At 32.7% G+C, this 15,833-nt stretch overlaps 1 protein-coding gene across 1 annotated transcript; it reads right to left on the bottom strand.

The window, feature by feature from the left end:
- Positions 1–7,694: 7,694 nt before the first annotated feature.
- LOC131622835 (uncharacterized) lies at positions 7,695–10,452 on the bottom strand. Its single transcript, XM_058893863.1, has 9 exons — positions 10,317–10,452; positions 9,419–10,182; positions 9,156–9,344; positions 8,965–9,073; positions 8,818–8,876; positions 8,569–8,731; positions 8,407–8,474; positions 7,888–8,140; positions 7,695–7,807 (listed from the first exon to the last, which is right to left on the bottom strand). The coding sequence occupies exons 1-9, from the start codon at positions 10,450–10,452 to the stop codon at positions 7,695–7,697; spliced, it is 1,854 nt and encodes a 617-aa protein (XP_058749846.1).
- Positions 10,453–15,833: the final 5,381 nt, after the last annotated feature.

The raw sequence follows: 15,833 nt of genomic DNA, 5'->3' as shown, positions 1-15,833 counted from the left end.
ATTGTCAAGGATAAGGAAGATGAGGATGAAAGTATTGTAAAGAAAGATGCTGAGAGAGAGAAAGATGAGTCTCACAATGAAAATGAAAAAGAAAGCATCTCAAACAATGAAGAACTTCCCAAGGCCTGGACAAACGTGAAAGACCATCCAATTGATAATATAATAGGAGACATCTCAAGGGGCGTTACAACACGCTCAAAGATAAGTAACTTCTGCCATCATTTTGCTTTTGTTTCACAAGTTGAGCCGAAAAACGCTAAGGATGCATTACTTGATGAGCATTGGCTAATGGCCATGCAAGAAGAATTAAACCAATTTAAACGGAATGATGTTTGGGACTTAGTCCCTCATCCGGGAGATCATCAAGTAATAGGCACTAGATGGGTTTTTCGTAACAAACTTGATGAAAACGGTGTTATCACTAGAAACAAAGCTAGATTAGTTGCCCAAGGTTACAATCAAGAGGAAGGTATTGATTATGAAGAGACTTATGCTCCTGTAGCACGTCTCGAAGCTATTCGCCTCTTACTTGCTTATGCTTGTTCTAAAGACTTCAAACTATTCCAAATGGATGTTAAGAGTGCCTTTCTAAATGGCTATATAAATGAAGAAGTCTATGTTGCTCAGCCACCCGGCTTTGAGAATTACATGTATCCAACTCATGTTTATAAGCTGAAACGTGCTCTATACGGTCTTAAACAAGCCCCTCGGGCTTGGTACGAACGTTTGAGCAAATTTCTCCTTAGTCAAGGGTACTCTAGAGGTAAAGTTGATACTACTCTCTTTATTAAAAGAAAAGATAAGGATATTCTCTTAGTCCAAATTTATGTAGATGATATTATATTTGGGTCCACTAATGCAAAACTTGTCAAAGACTTTTCTAAGCTTATGCAGAGTGAATTTGAGATGAGTCTCATGGGTGAGCTAAATTTCTTCCTTGGCCTACAAATCAAGCAACTCAGTCATGGAACGTTTGTGAATCAAACTAAATATTGTACGGAGCTGCTCAAAAGATTTGGAATGAGTGAAGCAAAGGAAATTGACACACCTATGGCAACAAATACAAATCTAGACAAAGATGAGAAAGGTAAAGAGGTTGACGTGAAATTATACCGAGGTATGATAGGTTCACTATTGTATCTTACTGCCTCAAGACCAGACATCATGTTTAGTGTGTGTATGTGTGCAAGATATCAATCTTGTCCAAAAGAATCTCACTTGAAAGCTGTCAAGAGAATTCTGCGATACTTACGTGGAACTACTACATATGGCCTATGGTATCCAAAAGGAAATGAGTGTCATTTGGTAGGATTCTCCGATTCAGATTTTGCTGGCTGCAAATCCGATAGAAAAAGCACTAGTGGAACGTGTCATCTATTCTCAAACTCATTAATAAGTTGGCATAGTAAGAAACAAGTATCGGTTGCATTATCCACTGCTGAGGCAGAATATGTAGCTGCTGGAAGCTGCTGTGCACAAATATTATGGCTCAAGCAACAACTTCTTGACTTTGGTATTAAGCTTGATCACATACCTATCATGTGCGACAACACAAGCTCCATAAACTTGAGTAAAAATCCTGTCTTACACTCACGTACCAAACACATTGAAATAAGGCATCACTTTCTACGAGATCATGTAGAGAAAGGAGACGTTACTTTTGAACATGTAGAAAGCAAGAAGCAACTAGCTGACATCTTCACCAAACCGCTAGCAACGGAGCAATATTTCAACATTCGTAGGGAATTAGGGATACTCGATATCTCTAATTTGGGCTAATTACGTTTGTTCTCTCTTAATATTATTTCTTTACTTTATGTGTATATCTATTTGTCTTGCTAACATTTTTTTTGGCATAAAGGTAGTTCATCATCAAGCCAGGCGTCATATTGAAAAAGCGGTAACGTAACTGTTGTTCACTTCCAAAAATATTATTGATACTATAATATGCTATCAATTAACATGCTTATAGTGACCTCATGCATAAAAACTGCTCCTGCTCACATATGTGTCTCATTCTACCATTAACTACCTTTTACCTACTATACTATACATGCTAGCATTATTATCTATGGTTCTCTTGTTACTCTTCTATTCTCCTGTTTTCTCTTTTTGATGTTGACAAAGGGGGAGATAGATGCTGGATGTACGGGGGAGCTTTGTTGAGAGATTGCCCTGTTGAGAGATAGATGCTGGATGTACGGGGGAGCTCTGCTGAGTCTTTATTATTTACTACCAGAGCTTAGTCGAATGGTTTGCCATCATCAAAAAGGGGGAGTATGTGAATACAAGATTACACTCAAAGATGTTTTTGATTCATGGCAAACTCAAATAAGCATGCAAACAACAAGACTGAAGCAGAAAACTTAAAGAAAAGCAAGCATTGATCACTCATAAGTCAATCCATTATGTGTATGTGTTTATAGGTTGCCTCAACACAAGCAAAACAAGAAGAATGCAGAAAATCAGCAGTTAGGTCGACCTACTGTCAATCTAGGTCGACCTAAAATGAAGGAAAATCAATATACCTCTGCTAGGTCGACTCACAGACCATTTAGGTCGACTCAAAATGAAGAAATCTTCATATCAGTCTGCTAGGTCGACCTACATGGCAACTAGGTCGACCTGATCTGTGAAAATGTCCCCAGAATGCATCAGAAGAGGATTCTGGTCGACCTACTCCTTCAACAGGTCGACCTAACTGGGAGCAAAATTCTGCAAGCTCTGTTAGGTCGACCTAAGCACTACAAGTGGTCGACCTAACTGATCAAGAAAGTTCAAAAATCAGTTTTTCTTGTTTCTAACTGATATGCAATCATATATATTGTTCAAGGGTAATTATTCAAGAAACACCAACGACTGAAAGATACACAAACGCTTCTCATCTTCGTTCTTCATCATCTCCAACACAATTACACATAATCATTCTTGCGTTGCGGGTTAGTGATGAGTTCGATAACGTCCATGGAACGGAATTGAAGATTCCTAGTGGGTGAAGGTTTGTGGGGTTTGTTGGTGAATAAAATCTGCGGGTTTTGTCCTCCACGACGGGTGGTTCTTGGGGGTTTTTATCAAGAGGCTTCATCGAGGATCCGGCTGAGTGTGAAGATTGAAGAACAAGTGTTCGAGGGAATTGAAGATTGAAGAACAAGGGTTCGAGGGAATTGAAGACACTGCAGAAAGGGATCAAAGTGAAGCTCTTGGATAACCTTGATCTGGCTCAAGATTAAGGGGGAAGAAGATTCAAAGGATCGACATAATTGGTTTATCGTTTATCGCTTTGTTATCTTCTTTGTATATACTACTTTCAACATTAATGAAAGATTACCCAATTTCAATTTGGAATTGGGGGCAGACGTAGTCGTAGCGAGGACGATCGACGAACTGCCTAAACAAATATCGTGTTCTTGTCGCTTTTACTTTCTCTTTTACTTTCTGTTCATAATTGGTTATAAGTGCAAAATTGATCAATGATTCGAGTGTTAAAATTGTGAATTAAAGTTCTGCACAAACATCACAATTCACCACAACTTGAATCCTATCAATTTGAACGTATCACCAAGTGTTTGTGTTTTTGCTTAATCCAATCTTACTGCATTGCAAATCAAAGTTGTCAATCTAGAAGTTAATTGGATTTCAGTTGTTAAACGTATTGGTTAGCTATCATATTACTTCACCATCAATTCCACTTACTTTTTGGTTTTGAAACACATACGACCTTTGCAATAGCGGTCCAGAATAGACGCAAGTCGATTCAGAACCGCTTTCGCTCAAGTCTGTAGAAAAATCTGTAAAAACTTAGTGAGATCTATTCACCCCCCCTCTAGATCTATAGGCCAGCGTCTAACAAAAAATAGCAATGTGTGACACTTGCGTCGACCTGAAGGGTCGGCGTGCGCATTCCCTTGACTTCCTCAAAATTCCATGCGTCGACCTAAACCATCCATACGTCGACGCATAATGTTTTTATACTTCAGTCACTAAACCTTGATGCGTCGACCTGAAAGGTCGGCGTGCGCATTCCAGTGAGTTCCTCAAAGTAGCAATGCGTCGACCTAAGAAGGTAATGCGTCGACGCATTCAGCCTTCACCTGAATTTCTTCACAAAGGACTTGCAATAGGTCGACCTATGATATGTGTGAGTCGACCTGTTGGTGTTTTTTGGCCAGAAGTGCTTGTCTTGGTTGCATGTGCTCGATTTCTATGATTCCACTTAAGTTGTGGTTGATTCACAATATTTTGACAGCATGAAAACAACACCTTGCCCTCACAAAGAACACACATGTATCCACATCATTCCAAACCCAATCAATCAACATCATATAATTCTCAACAAATCATCACATCATAATGTTTTTCAAAACAACATCTTATATTGTCACATTTCATCATTATATGTCAACAATACATCATCCAATTAAACAAATCGTCACATGATTAATATTTCAACATAGCATGTATTTAACACATCTCATCACATATATGTACAATACATCATTCACCAAGAAATAGAATCATATTTAAAAATAATTGGATTCACACCTCATTCCATCATTTAAACACGTAGGCTATCTCATAAGATTCATCGTGCTCGAAACGGCACTAAAAATAGACCTACGGTTCGAAAGTTACACATCATTTAACTTTCCCAAGAAAACAACTATCGCTACAGCACGCGGCGCAACCAAGGTTCGCGGCGCGACCTGAACCACACAAACGCGTTCGCGGCGCAACCTATGCACCCGGCGCGAAGCGAGAAAACAAGTACGCCTTCGCGGCGCCAACACTAGGAAGCGGCGCGAACTGGCGATTTCACAGACTTTCAGGTCTGCGTCAGATCCTGCGATCTCACTCAATCTAAATCCAAAACTAACTCCAAACATCATATACAGGCAGTTAATCATCAACTGCATCATTACTCATCATCATACATCAAAATAACACATAATCAATCGATAATCCATGCAATTTTCATCAATTCATAACCTCCCTAAACTTAACATATAATCCAATTGACTCAACAACATCCCTAATCAATATTATTATCTAAGAACACGATAATAGATGATAACCGGAGAGTCCCCCCTTACCTTAGCCAAGAGTTCTTGATTGGTCTCTCCCTCCATTGCTCCTCTTTCACGTTCTTCGTGTTCCAAACTCTTTTCACGTTCCTTTCTCTTATTCTCAATTCTTTATTATTTTATCAAATAAGCTTTAATTAGAATAGGATCTTTACTAACATAACACCTCCTCATTCCTTAGCATCACACATGGCCCAACACCATAAACCATCTTTTCCCAATTAACTCCCACAAACCACCAATAATTCTAATTATTAATTAAATTTCCATTTAAATTAAAACTTAAAATATACGGGTGTTACATCGTTTGACAATATTTGACGGAAAGGAAGAATCTGATACTGTTTGACAACGTGAGGGACTAACTTAAACGTTTTAAAAGAAATAGGACCAAAATGGACCCATAGATATAGATACCAAACCAAAAAGGATATTAAGCTTATTATCTTGTATTTCCTATTCTCTTTAACTTTATATTTTAATTATAGGTAATGTTAACTTGTACCCCAAAAGCACAACTTAAAAAACTCATAAATAAAAAAATTGTGTTAAAAGTATAAATATTGTGATTGAAAATTATGCATTAATTTGATTAAAAGTCTAAAATTGATTATTTTATTTATTTTTTAAACACAAACTTTCCATTCATAGTTTCTTTCCTCTTTCAAATGGAAATTCTCCATAATCATAATTTATTGCGTAAGAAAATTTCTATCACTTGAAACATTTTATAATAGCTCTCAAGGGAACGGGAAAATAAAAGAAGATGAAAATTTGTTTAATATGGTTGGCAACTACCAGAGTAATTTGGAATGCAAGAAATAAACTTTGCTTCGAGAATGAGACTTACGTGTTAGCGGACATGGTCGCAAACATAAAAGTGATTTTGTGGATTTGGCAAGCGATAGCTTTGAGCGGTCGAAGATGCTCTTCTTTTAATAATTGGCTACAAGCCCCGTTAGACTTTATTAATATATAACTTTTTGGCGGTTAATGGGATAGAGTACCCCTTGTATTCATAATTAATAAAACATAACTTTGCCTATAAAAAAAAATTATTGTGCAAGTCTTTCAAGAACATCATCAAAACAAACTAAACCTATATATTAAAGAGTAGGGATGGCAAAACGAGCCGCCCACCTTAAGTCCGCCAAAAAAAAGAGAAGGGCAGATAAGCTTGTTAAGTGAAAATGGGCATAAAAATCAAGCTCGTCCCACCAAGGTAGCTGGTTGATGGACGGCGGGCTTGCCCGTCTATTTGTTCATTTATTTTGATTTTTTTAATACATTAATAGACTTTTTTTACCTTTTAATTAAATTTTTCAATTATTTATTAGAATAATTTTTTATAAAATATCTTTTAAAAAATATTTATTTAAAAAACTATTACATAAAAATAAATGAATAAAATAAAACCATCAAGAATTAAAATTACTATAATTAATTAAAAAAAGACATGCTTAAGGCGGGACAGGCTGAACGAATAAGTGCGGCGGACTTTAACGATCGGCGAAATTTGGCGGGACGAATATTGGCGGGCGGGGCGAATTTTGATGGCAGCGGACGCAAAATTCCAACTCAACCCGCCATTTTATGACGGGTGCACGGACCGACCCGGCGGGCCAAGACCGGTTTTTTCCACCCCTATTAGCAAGATATAAAAGTAGAAAGGTTAAACACCATAAACAGATTTTGCCATTCAAATAATAGAGAAAACATACAACTTCTTTAAAACTTTTCTCGTTTTATGAAATAAAATATACTAATACACAATTCATTAAGGTACTTCATACAAAATCCTCATAATCTTCTTGTTTTTGCCGATCCAAATTAATTAATAATAGATTTGAAAAAATGGCTATTGAAGATCTCATAAATGTGGGAAATAGTAAGGCAATATCTAGTTAACACATTAATCTCTATCTTTTCTAATTTATCTAACATATCAATTCTTAAGTAGAATATCTAGTCATGATATTCATCATGAGACGCAGAAGAATACCGCACAAATATCACTTAGTTTCTCTCGATTGAACTTTGAGTCTTTCAATTTCTTTATAATCTCTATCAATGGTGAAATCCGTGACGCATAACAATACCACGGAGATATCGTTTAATTCCTCTTGATTGAACTTTGAGCCTTTCGATTTCTTCAATGGTGTTTTTGGAGTTTCGATTTTTAAAAATTTATCATTTGAATCAAAAGTCTTCTTCTGTGGCGTGCTAAACTTACAATGTGATTCTTTCACAAGAAGTGTCTACTATAGAAAAAATGCAACAATTATTAGAAATTAAGGGAATAATTAATTACAATGCTAATAATTAATAACAATGCATACCGCTTCTCTAGCGATTCTGGAACATGAAAAAGCTGCTTCAGATCATCATGGTCAACTCCATACAACACATGTAACTGTAATTTAGAATATCCAATATATAATTAAAAAATGAACAAAAATATTCAAAATAATAATAGCAATAATGAAATGGTTGAAATAGTTATTAGAATATCTTGAAGAAGTGTTTTGAGGGAAGATATATCAGAGTTGAAATTAAATCTATCACTGTATATGAAGTCTTGTTGCACTTACCAATAACAGTGTCTGATCGATTTCAGTGATAGTATTTTGGATATTGAGAAGCATATCTCCCCGAATACTGGATGTTATCAGATAATCCACCATGTCGAGGTCTTAGAGTCTGTACCCCATATGGGGGATGCAAAGCTGAAATGTTATAGCAACAAATTAATATTGCATTAATCTAAAAAAACATAGAAAAGAAGAAATTATAAGAGAGTAACTACATGTGGCTGCTGCAGGTAAAGGCAGGTCAGGCTGAAAGTCTCTGTATTCAACATAAGGTCTTCCACGAAAACCCATATTGTTGTTCCCTGTAGTGCTTGGCCTATACTGGCTACTGAAAACAGGATTTCGGTATGCTTCGATGTCACCATAAGTTCTACTGGAACCAACATTATCTATAGGATAGGGTGATCTTGAAACATGTGAAATATGACTGTTTGGATGAGGTTCATACATAAAACCATGTGTATTGATCTGAGAGCATGTACCATGGAATTAGCATGGTTTCCACAAGACATAAGTAACCAAGATGGAAAAGTTTATGTGTTGTAAATTGCATATATAGAAAATAACAGTTCATTCAAATTCTGCAATGCAATCTTTTGTACTAATCAGCGTTTGGAAAACAATAGCAATTTGTTCAAATTCTATTATGATATTATGTTGCATTGCCGCTATTTGACAATACTGAAAAGTTTGCGAGTTAATAGAAAGTTGTAGTATAGGTTGAGGTGACTAACTTGACTAGGCATCCTATAGTCGGGTTGAGAGATGGAAGAATGAGCTCTCCACTGGATAATGCCACTTCCTGAGCAAGAGTGCAACAAAGTCGATATTATTAAAGAAAATTATACAATAAAACAGACTGCAATATTGAAAAGCAACTACAATTAGATAAAAACCTGTCGAACATCCTTGACTATGAAATGCAGGTCGAAAAGAAGACTCAGAAGAACCTCTGTGCGATAATGTTGACGGGTTGGTATTAGATAGAGACAGAGTATCTTGCTTCATCTGATCCAAATATTTCTGAGACTCGTCCCGGTTCAGTTCAACAAACAAAACCTTGAAATACAAATGAAGCTTTAGTATATGTCATGCTTGATAATTTGATAATCAGATCAACAAAAAGCAATGTAAGTTACTAATACCTGATCAAAATATTCATCGGAATATGGAAGATCCTTGCTTTTAGGTAGAACATAATTAGCTGCCATGGTAATAAAATATCAGAACTTGCACAAGACTCTTAAGTTTAAAAAATGATAAACTAAACACCAACAGACAACAAGAAATACCTATCATGTTATTCAAAGCATCAACTGGAACTTCTTTGCCCATTTCTTTAAATCTTTTTTCAGATCGTCTCTTGAGCTCTTCTGGCTTTGGGAACACAACAACAACAATCTGGAATGGACAAAAAAAATATTATCGAATCTATAATAAACTTATTTTTCCATCTCCGACAAATAGTTATATAGATAGCTACCTTTTGATAATTGACAAATGGATTAAGTTTCCGCTTGCGTGCATTTTTGTACACATTTGTCTGATCGATTATATAATTGCGAGGTACATTAGCCGCCCTTGACAAAATTACGTTGAACATTGAAGTTGCCTTATCCATTAATCGATCAAACCTTTCACCATAGTTGTTCTTCCGCAGTAGTCCAGGAACCTAAAAAACATTGTGTTAAGAAAAAATATAAGATACAAAATTGATAACCGCAAATAATCAGCAAATAAACTAACCTTCATCTGTTCAAGGATTAAGTTTGTGCCAAGCAAAACATAACGCTTCTCGGGGTGATCTTTCACCCATTTCTCAGCCCATGAAGTCTTGCCTGAAGCCGGTAACCCCACGAGCATCATCAATTCACAATCCTTTGGGTCAGAAAATGAAGGCCCCATAACTGCATTTCCATCCGCAATAGCAAAGGCCCAAGGTCTGTACCCTTCTCGAGGAACAAGTCCTTGTTCAACACTGAACTGCATCTGAACCACAACATTTTTCAATAAAACATGTGGAAAAAGTGCCCATTCCCAAGGCGAAACCTTTGGAAAAGAAGAATCTGCTCCAAGACCGAGAGAATCAACATCAAATTGTAATGCAGTTCCCAACCATTTACCATTCTTAGAGAAACCAATAGTAGCTAGTGGTTTACTCTCAAGATCAATGCAACAAACTATTGTATCACCAACACCAAACTTATCGCCAAAATTAAAAAAATTGCCAGCATTAGAAAACTTGCCGGTGCCTCCATAACCAAAGCTGTGTTTGGTCTCACCAAGAGCTCCAACAGTATCATCACCTCTAGAAACACCGAGACGACATAGATGCCGCTGATCAGGAGCAGTATCATCCATATCAACATGTTGAGCCGAAACAACAACGCAGCCATAACAATATCTACCATTTGTTATTCCAACAGTAGCTCGAGCACCAGACCAACAATAACCAAAGCCTTCCTCATAAAGGCCATATCCAACTACTCCATTGCATTCAACATTGAAATCTAACAAAATAAATCATGAAACACTATAGATTAACATGCAAATACATTGCTTCAATAGGGAAATCTAACGAAACACCATATAACTAAATTTGATGAAGTGAGTGAAACTGAAAAAGATAGAGAAATTTGAATACCTAAGTCAGAATCAGCTAAATTGAGAACAACGCAAGATGAAGGAAGCTGTTTCAACACAACTTCTTTTGCTTTCTTTTGCTGACGGGCTAATTCATCCTCTACTTCACATGAGAAATGTCGTTTGATTGGAGCCATTGTCAAATAAGTACGAAATTTTCAAAGGTACATAAACTCTCTCTCTCTTTCTTATATATATGTATACAGAAATTTAATTTAAAATAAATCAAACAAACTTTTACATATATAAATTTATTTTTTATAATATCAACACAATTACAGTATTTCCTTGTATATATATTTAACAAATTTAATTAAAAATAATTAAATAAACTTCTATAAATGTAAATTTATCTAAATTTATTTGTTATAAAATAAACACAACATATTATTACTATATTTCCTTTAATATATAAAGAAACTTAATTAAAAAGTAATTCAAACAAATTTCTATATATTTAAATTTATTTTCCATATAAAATACACAACTAATTCATTTCTATATATAAAAGAAACAAATTTATTACTGTATTTCCTTGTATATATAAATAAATTCAAACAAACTTCTATTTATATAAGTTTACCTAATTTTATTTTTTTAAAATAATCACAATTTCCTTATATATATATATATATATATATATATATATATATATATATATATATATATATATATATATATATATATATATATATATATATATATATATATATATATATATATATATATATATATACGGGGGCGACTCAAGTGAGAACACTTGGTTATTATGAGAAATGAGAACAATGAATCACGGCCATTAAATTTTGATTTTGTTGATTTTAATGGACTGGATTGGTTTCTTTCTATGATCCTTAGTATTTATTTTAAATCAACATAGAAAGAGAAACAAATCCATTCCATTAAAATCAACAAAATCAAAATTTAATGGTCGTGATTCATTGTTCTCATTTCTCATAATAACCAAGTGTTCTCACTTGAGTCGTCCCCTATATATATATATATATATATATATATATATATATATATATATATATATATATATATATATATATATATATATATATATATATATATATATATATAGAGGAGGGATCAAATTACACCCGAAGAGTTACACCACGAGTTACACTCGTTCAATAACTACATCTCGAAATAATATTTTTTAAATTCAACCGTTGGATTGAAACATAATATCATATAGATCATTCCTATAAAGTTTGAGCTTAATCTATAATGATTTACTATGTCATTGAATAACATCAAAATTAACGTTATATGAAAGCTCATTTTGACGTTAATCTTTGGATATCTTGATGATATAGTAAATCATTATAGATTAAGCTCAAACTTTATAGGTATGATCTATATGATATTATGTTTCAATCCAACGGTTGAATTTAAAAAATATTATTTCGAGATGTAGTTATTGAACGAGTGTAACTCGTGGTGTAACTCTTCGGGTGTAATTTGATCCCTCCTCATATATATATATATATATATATATATATATATATATATATATATATATATATATATATATATATATATATATATATATATATATATATATATATATATATATATATATATATATATATGAGGAGGGATCAAATTACACCAACAAGTTACACTAATTGTTACACTATTTTATAACCATTAATGGTATTTTAATCTAATGGTTATTAAAGGACCTCTTTTGGACTCATAACTCACATGATTCTTTCTAAAGATAGTTTTCTCTATTTTTAGTAATAAATAAAAAATGATTTTCTAAAAATTTAATAAATCAAAAAAATTAGATTTCTTAAATACGTACAAAAAAAATTATTGATTATTAATAAAAAAATAGTTTCTTCTTATTTTTAAAATAATCTCACTTTTGTATTTTTTATATATTAACTTTTATTATATTCAACTAAAGCAAATAATGAATTATGATTCTAAATATTTCTTAAAACATCATAATTTTTAATAAAAATACATTTTTTTTTAAATTTTAAATGAGTTTATTTTTTATTTAATTTCTTTAATGTTTTTAATACGATTTTGTACATTTTATTACGTACATTTTCTATAGTAAGTGATAATTTGTTCGATTACAACATAATTATTATGTACATTTTATTCACTATTTTATTTTTTCTTTAATATTTTCAATACAATTTTGTAATTTATTTTAAAAATTATAAATTTCATTGTGTATTTTAAATGGGTAAATACTGTTTTATATAATAAAATCTAAAAAATATTGTTTTAAATGGATAAGAAAATAAAAATAAATAAACTGAATTTTAATATATAATAATATTTTCTAAACAAAACAAAATTTTATTCACGTTTTTCTTTGAATCAAGTTCTATTACATAAATTCAACTAATACTTTTTAAAAATAATATGCAATAATATTCAAAACATTTATGAAAAAAATTAAACTAAACAATGAGTAAAGAGTATATGATGTTTTAGTTTTGAATGAAATAAATAAATAAATGATATAAATTAATTTCAATAAAATGTTCGCTTAATATTTTTTTTCCAATTTACAACATAATAATTATATACTCATTACTTCAAGCACAAAAAAGATCAGAAGTTCTCCTCCTCTTCTACCCTAGCCGTCACTTTTCTTCTTTTTCCTTCCTCTCTCTCAAATAGGGGTGATTTAGGATCAATTTTGATCCAAAATCACCCCTCCAAATCGTTTTTGTTTATCTATTACTTAAATAAGTGATTTTCACACCTTTTCTTTTTGTCTTTTTTGTGATTTCGTGGGTCATTGTTTGTTTTGATTTCCCATATTTCTGTGGTGTATTTTGATTTCTCGTCTTCGTGCGGGTATTTTGTTTTTCCGTTTTTATGCGGTGTTCATTTGTTTCAGGTTGAAAGATTAGTTTCGATCTAGTACAGATTCAATCAATGACTTTGGTGCCGTCAACGCTACAGATCCGGAAGCATGAATATTTCGGACATCTCAATACAGTCAATACATTAATATTTGTAGGCATATGCAATTTGCCGTTTTATGCTATTAACATGGATGCTGTGGATTTGTTCGCAGATTCATCCTTTTTGTTTTTGGCGATTTTGAATTTGTATTGCAACATGTACTCTATCGATTTGAATGAATGAATATCATTTATTTTCTGTCAAAAAAAATTATATACTCATTACTTACTATTTTATTTTTTTCATTTTATGTTTTTTAATAAAATTTTTAAATTTTATTTAAAAACTTATAAGTTTTATTGTATATATTTTAAGTGGATAAATATTGTTTTATTTAAAATAAATTAAATAATATTGTTTTAAGTGGATAAAATTAAAAGAAAAAGTAAATTTTAATATTTATTAATATTTTCTAAGTAAAAAAAAAATTTATTCACTTAGCACACTATAAAATTTATAAATTTTTAATTAGAATACATAATCGTTTTAAAAACATTAAAGAAATTTAGTTAAAATTATAAAAAGCTATTTTTATTAAGAATTGTGATTTTTTAAGAAATATTTAGAATCATAATACATTATTTGCTTAGTTGAATATAATAAAAGTTAATATAAAAAAACTACAAAACATGAGATTATTTTAAAAATAAGAAACAAATATTTTTATTAATAATCAATAATTTTTTTAGAAGTATTTACAATTTTTAATTTTTTAATTTATGAAATTTTTAGAAAATCACTTTTTTATTTATTACCAACAATAGAGGAAACTATCTTTAGAAAGAATCACGTGAATTATGAGTCCAAAAGAGGTCCTTTAATAACCGTTAGATTAAAGTACCATCAATGGTTATAAAAGAGTGTAACAATTAGTGTAACTTGTTGGTGTTATTTGATCCCTCTCTCTCTCTCTCTCTCTCTCTCTCTCTCTCTCTCTCTCTCTCTCTCTCTCTCTCTCTCTCTCTCTCTCTCTCTCTCTCTCTCTCTCTCTCTCTCTCTCTCTCTCTCTATATATATATATATATATATATAGGAGGGATATTCTTACTACAAGAGTAAGTTATCAAGACTTACTCCTCATCATCACCATTAATTCTTCTAAATCTATTGGTTAAAATTAATGAGTATTATTTTTATCTCTCCATATTTAATTTCTTATTAATTTTAACCATAAGATTGAAAATAATCAATGGTCATGATAAGGAGTAAGTCTTGATAACTTATTCCTGGAGTAAGAATATCCCTCCTTATATATATATATATATATATATATATATATATATATATATATATATATATATATATATATATATATATATATATATATATATATATATATATATATATATATATATATATATATAATCAAACTCCTTAATTCTCTCAATCACCTGGTGAATTTTCAATTATGCCCCCTATTTTCGTAGATTCACATCTGGAAGCAATTTTTTTTTCAAAAAAAATATTTCTTTTCGTATGTACATCTACGGAAGCATTAAAAAATATAGTAAATGTTTGCTTAATTCAAATTATTTCAGTTCGGCAATTCTTCTGTAGCTACATCTACAAAACGTGTTAAAAACAGAGTATTCCGTAGATGTACATACGAAACACTCTGCTATATTTTCAAATCATATGCATTTCACTCCAAAACTCAATTTTTATAACATCTATGGAAAATCAAATTATAGTAAATTAAAGTAATGCAATTTAAAGGCAATAGTAAATAGTACGAAAAAAATACATTGTATAAATCGTCGGCCAACATGTCGAATACATAATCAAAGTAACGTACATAAATGAAATTAAAATAGAGATATAAAAAAAACACAGGCATCACTATTGTGTGTGCCGAACATCATCATGCGCCTCTCCTCTGCCTCTGCCCCACCTCCGCCTCTACGTCCAACACGCCGTCTGTTGGCTACTCTGCCTCTACCGATCAAATGTCCCACCTGTCCTGGCACGATGTCAATGGTACAAAAATGTCTCCTCTATCAGTCTAATCATATCATTCACTACACGTCTGGCATTAGACTCCTCGGGAAAGAAACCATCTACAATGCATGTCCGCCCCATGTCAGTTATCTGACGACACCGAGGAAGAACATCTTGAATGTGGTCCAAGTGAGCATGATGAGTCTGCAAAATCTCCCTATGGGCTGGTCTGGCGGTGATTCCGGTGCAGTGAACATTATGTATGTGTGTGACACTCTATAGTACCATGTGATGTACCCATTGACGCAGCTCCAGTCTACCTCTGATCTGGTCACCCGAGCGTCGTCAAGAATCATGTGATGCTCCCACTCTACAAAGACATCATCTAGCTGTCGACGGGTCACAGCGATAGGAGCGGAGACAGCAGGGTTGCGAGGTATCGTTTGTTGGTAGCTAAACTGATGCATGACACGCTCTAAAAGATAACGAACAATAATGGTCGAAATGACAGCCAACCATCTAGAATATAGGGCGATGTCATCCCACTGAGCCGTTTCATGGTGATCAGCATAGCAGTCTATTGGACGTCCTCGGTAATCATGCGATCAAGATAATGTATGTAAGGATCCGA

The sequence above is a fragment of the Vicia villosa genome, unplaced genomic scaffold (assembly GCF_029867415.1).
Source record: "Vicia villosa cultivar HV-30 ecotype Madison, WI unplaced genomic scaffold, Vvil1.0 ctg.000044F_1_1, whole genome shotgun sequence".
NCBI lineage: Eukaryota > Viridiplantae > Streptophyta > Magnoliopsida > Fabales > Fabaceae > Vicia > Vicia villosa.
Note: the sequence above shows the minus strand (reverse complement) of the source record. Positions and strands in the feature narration are given on the sequence as shown.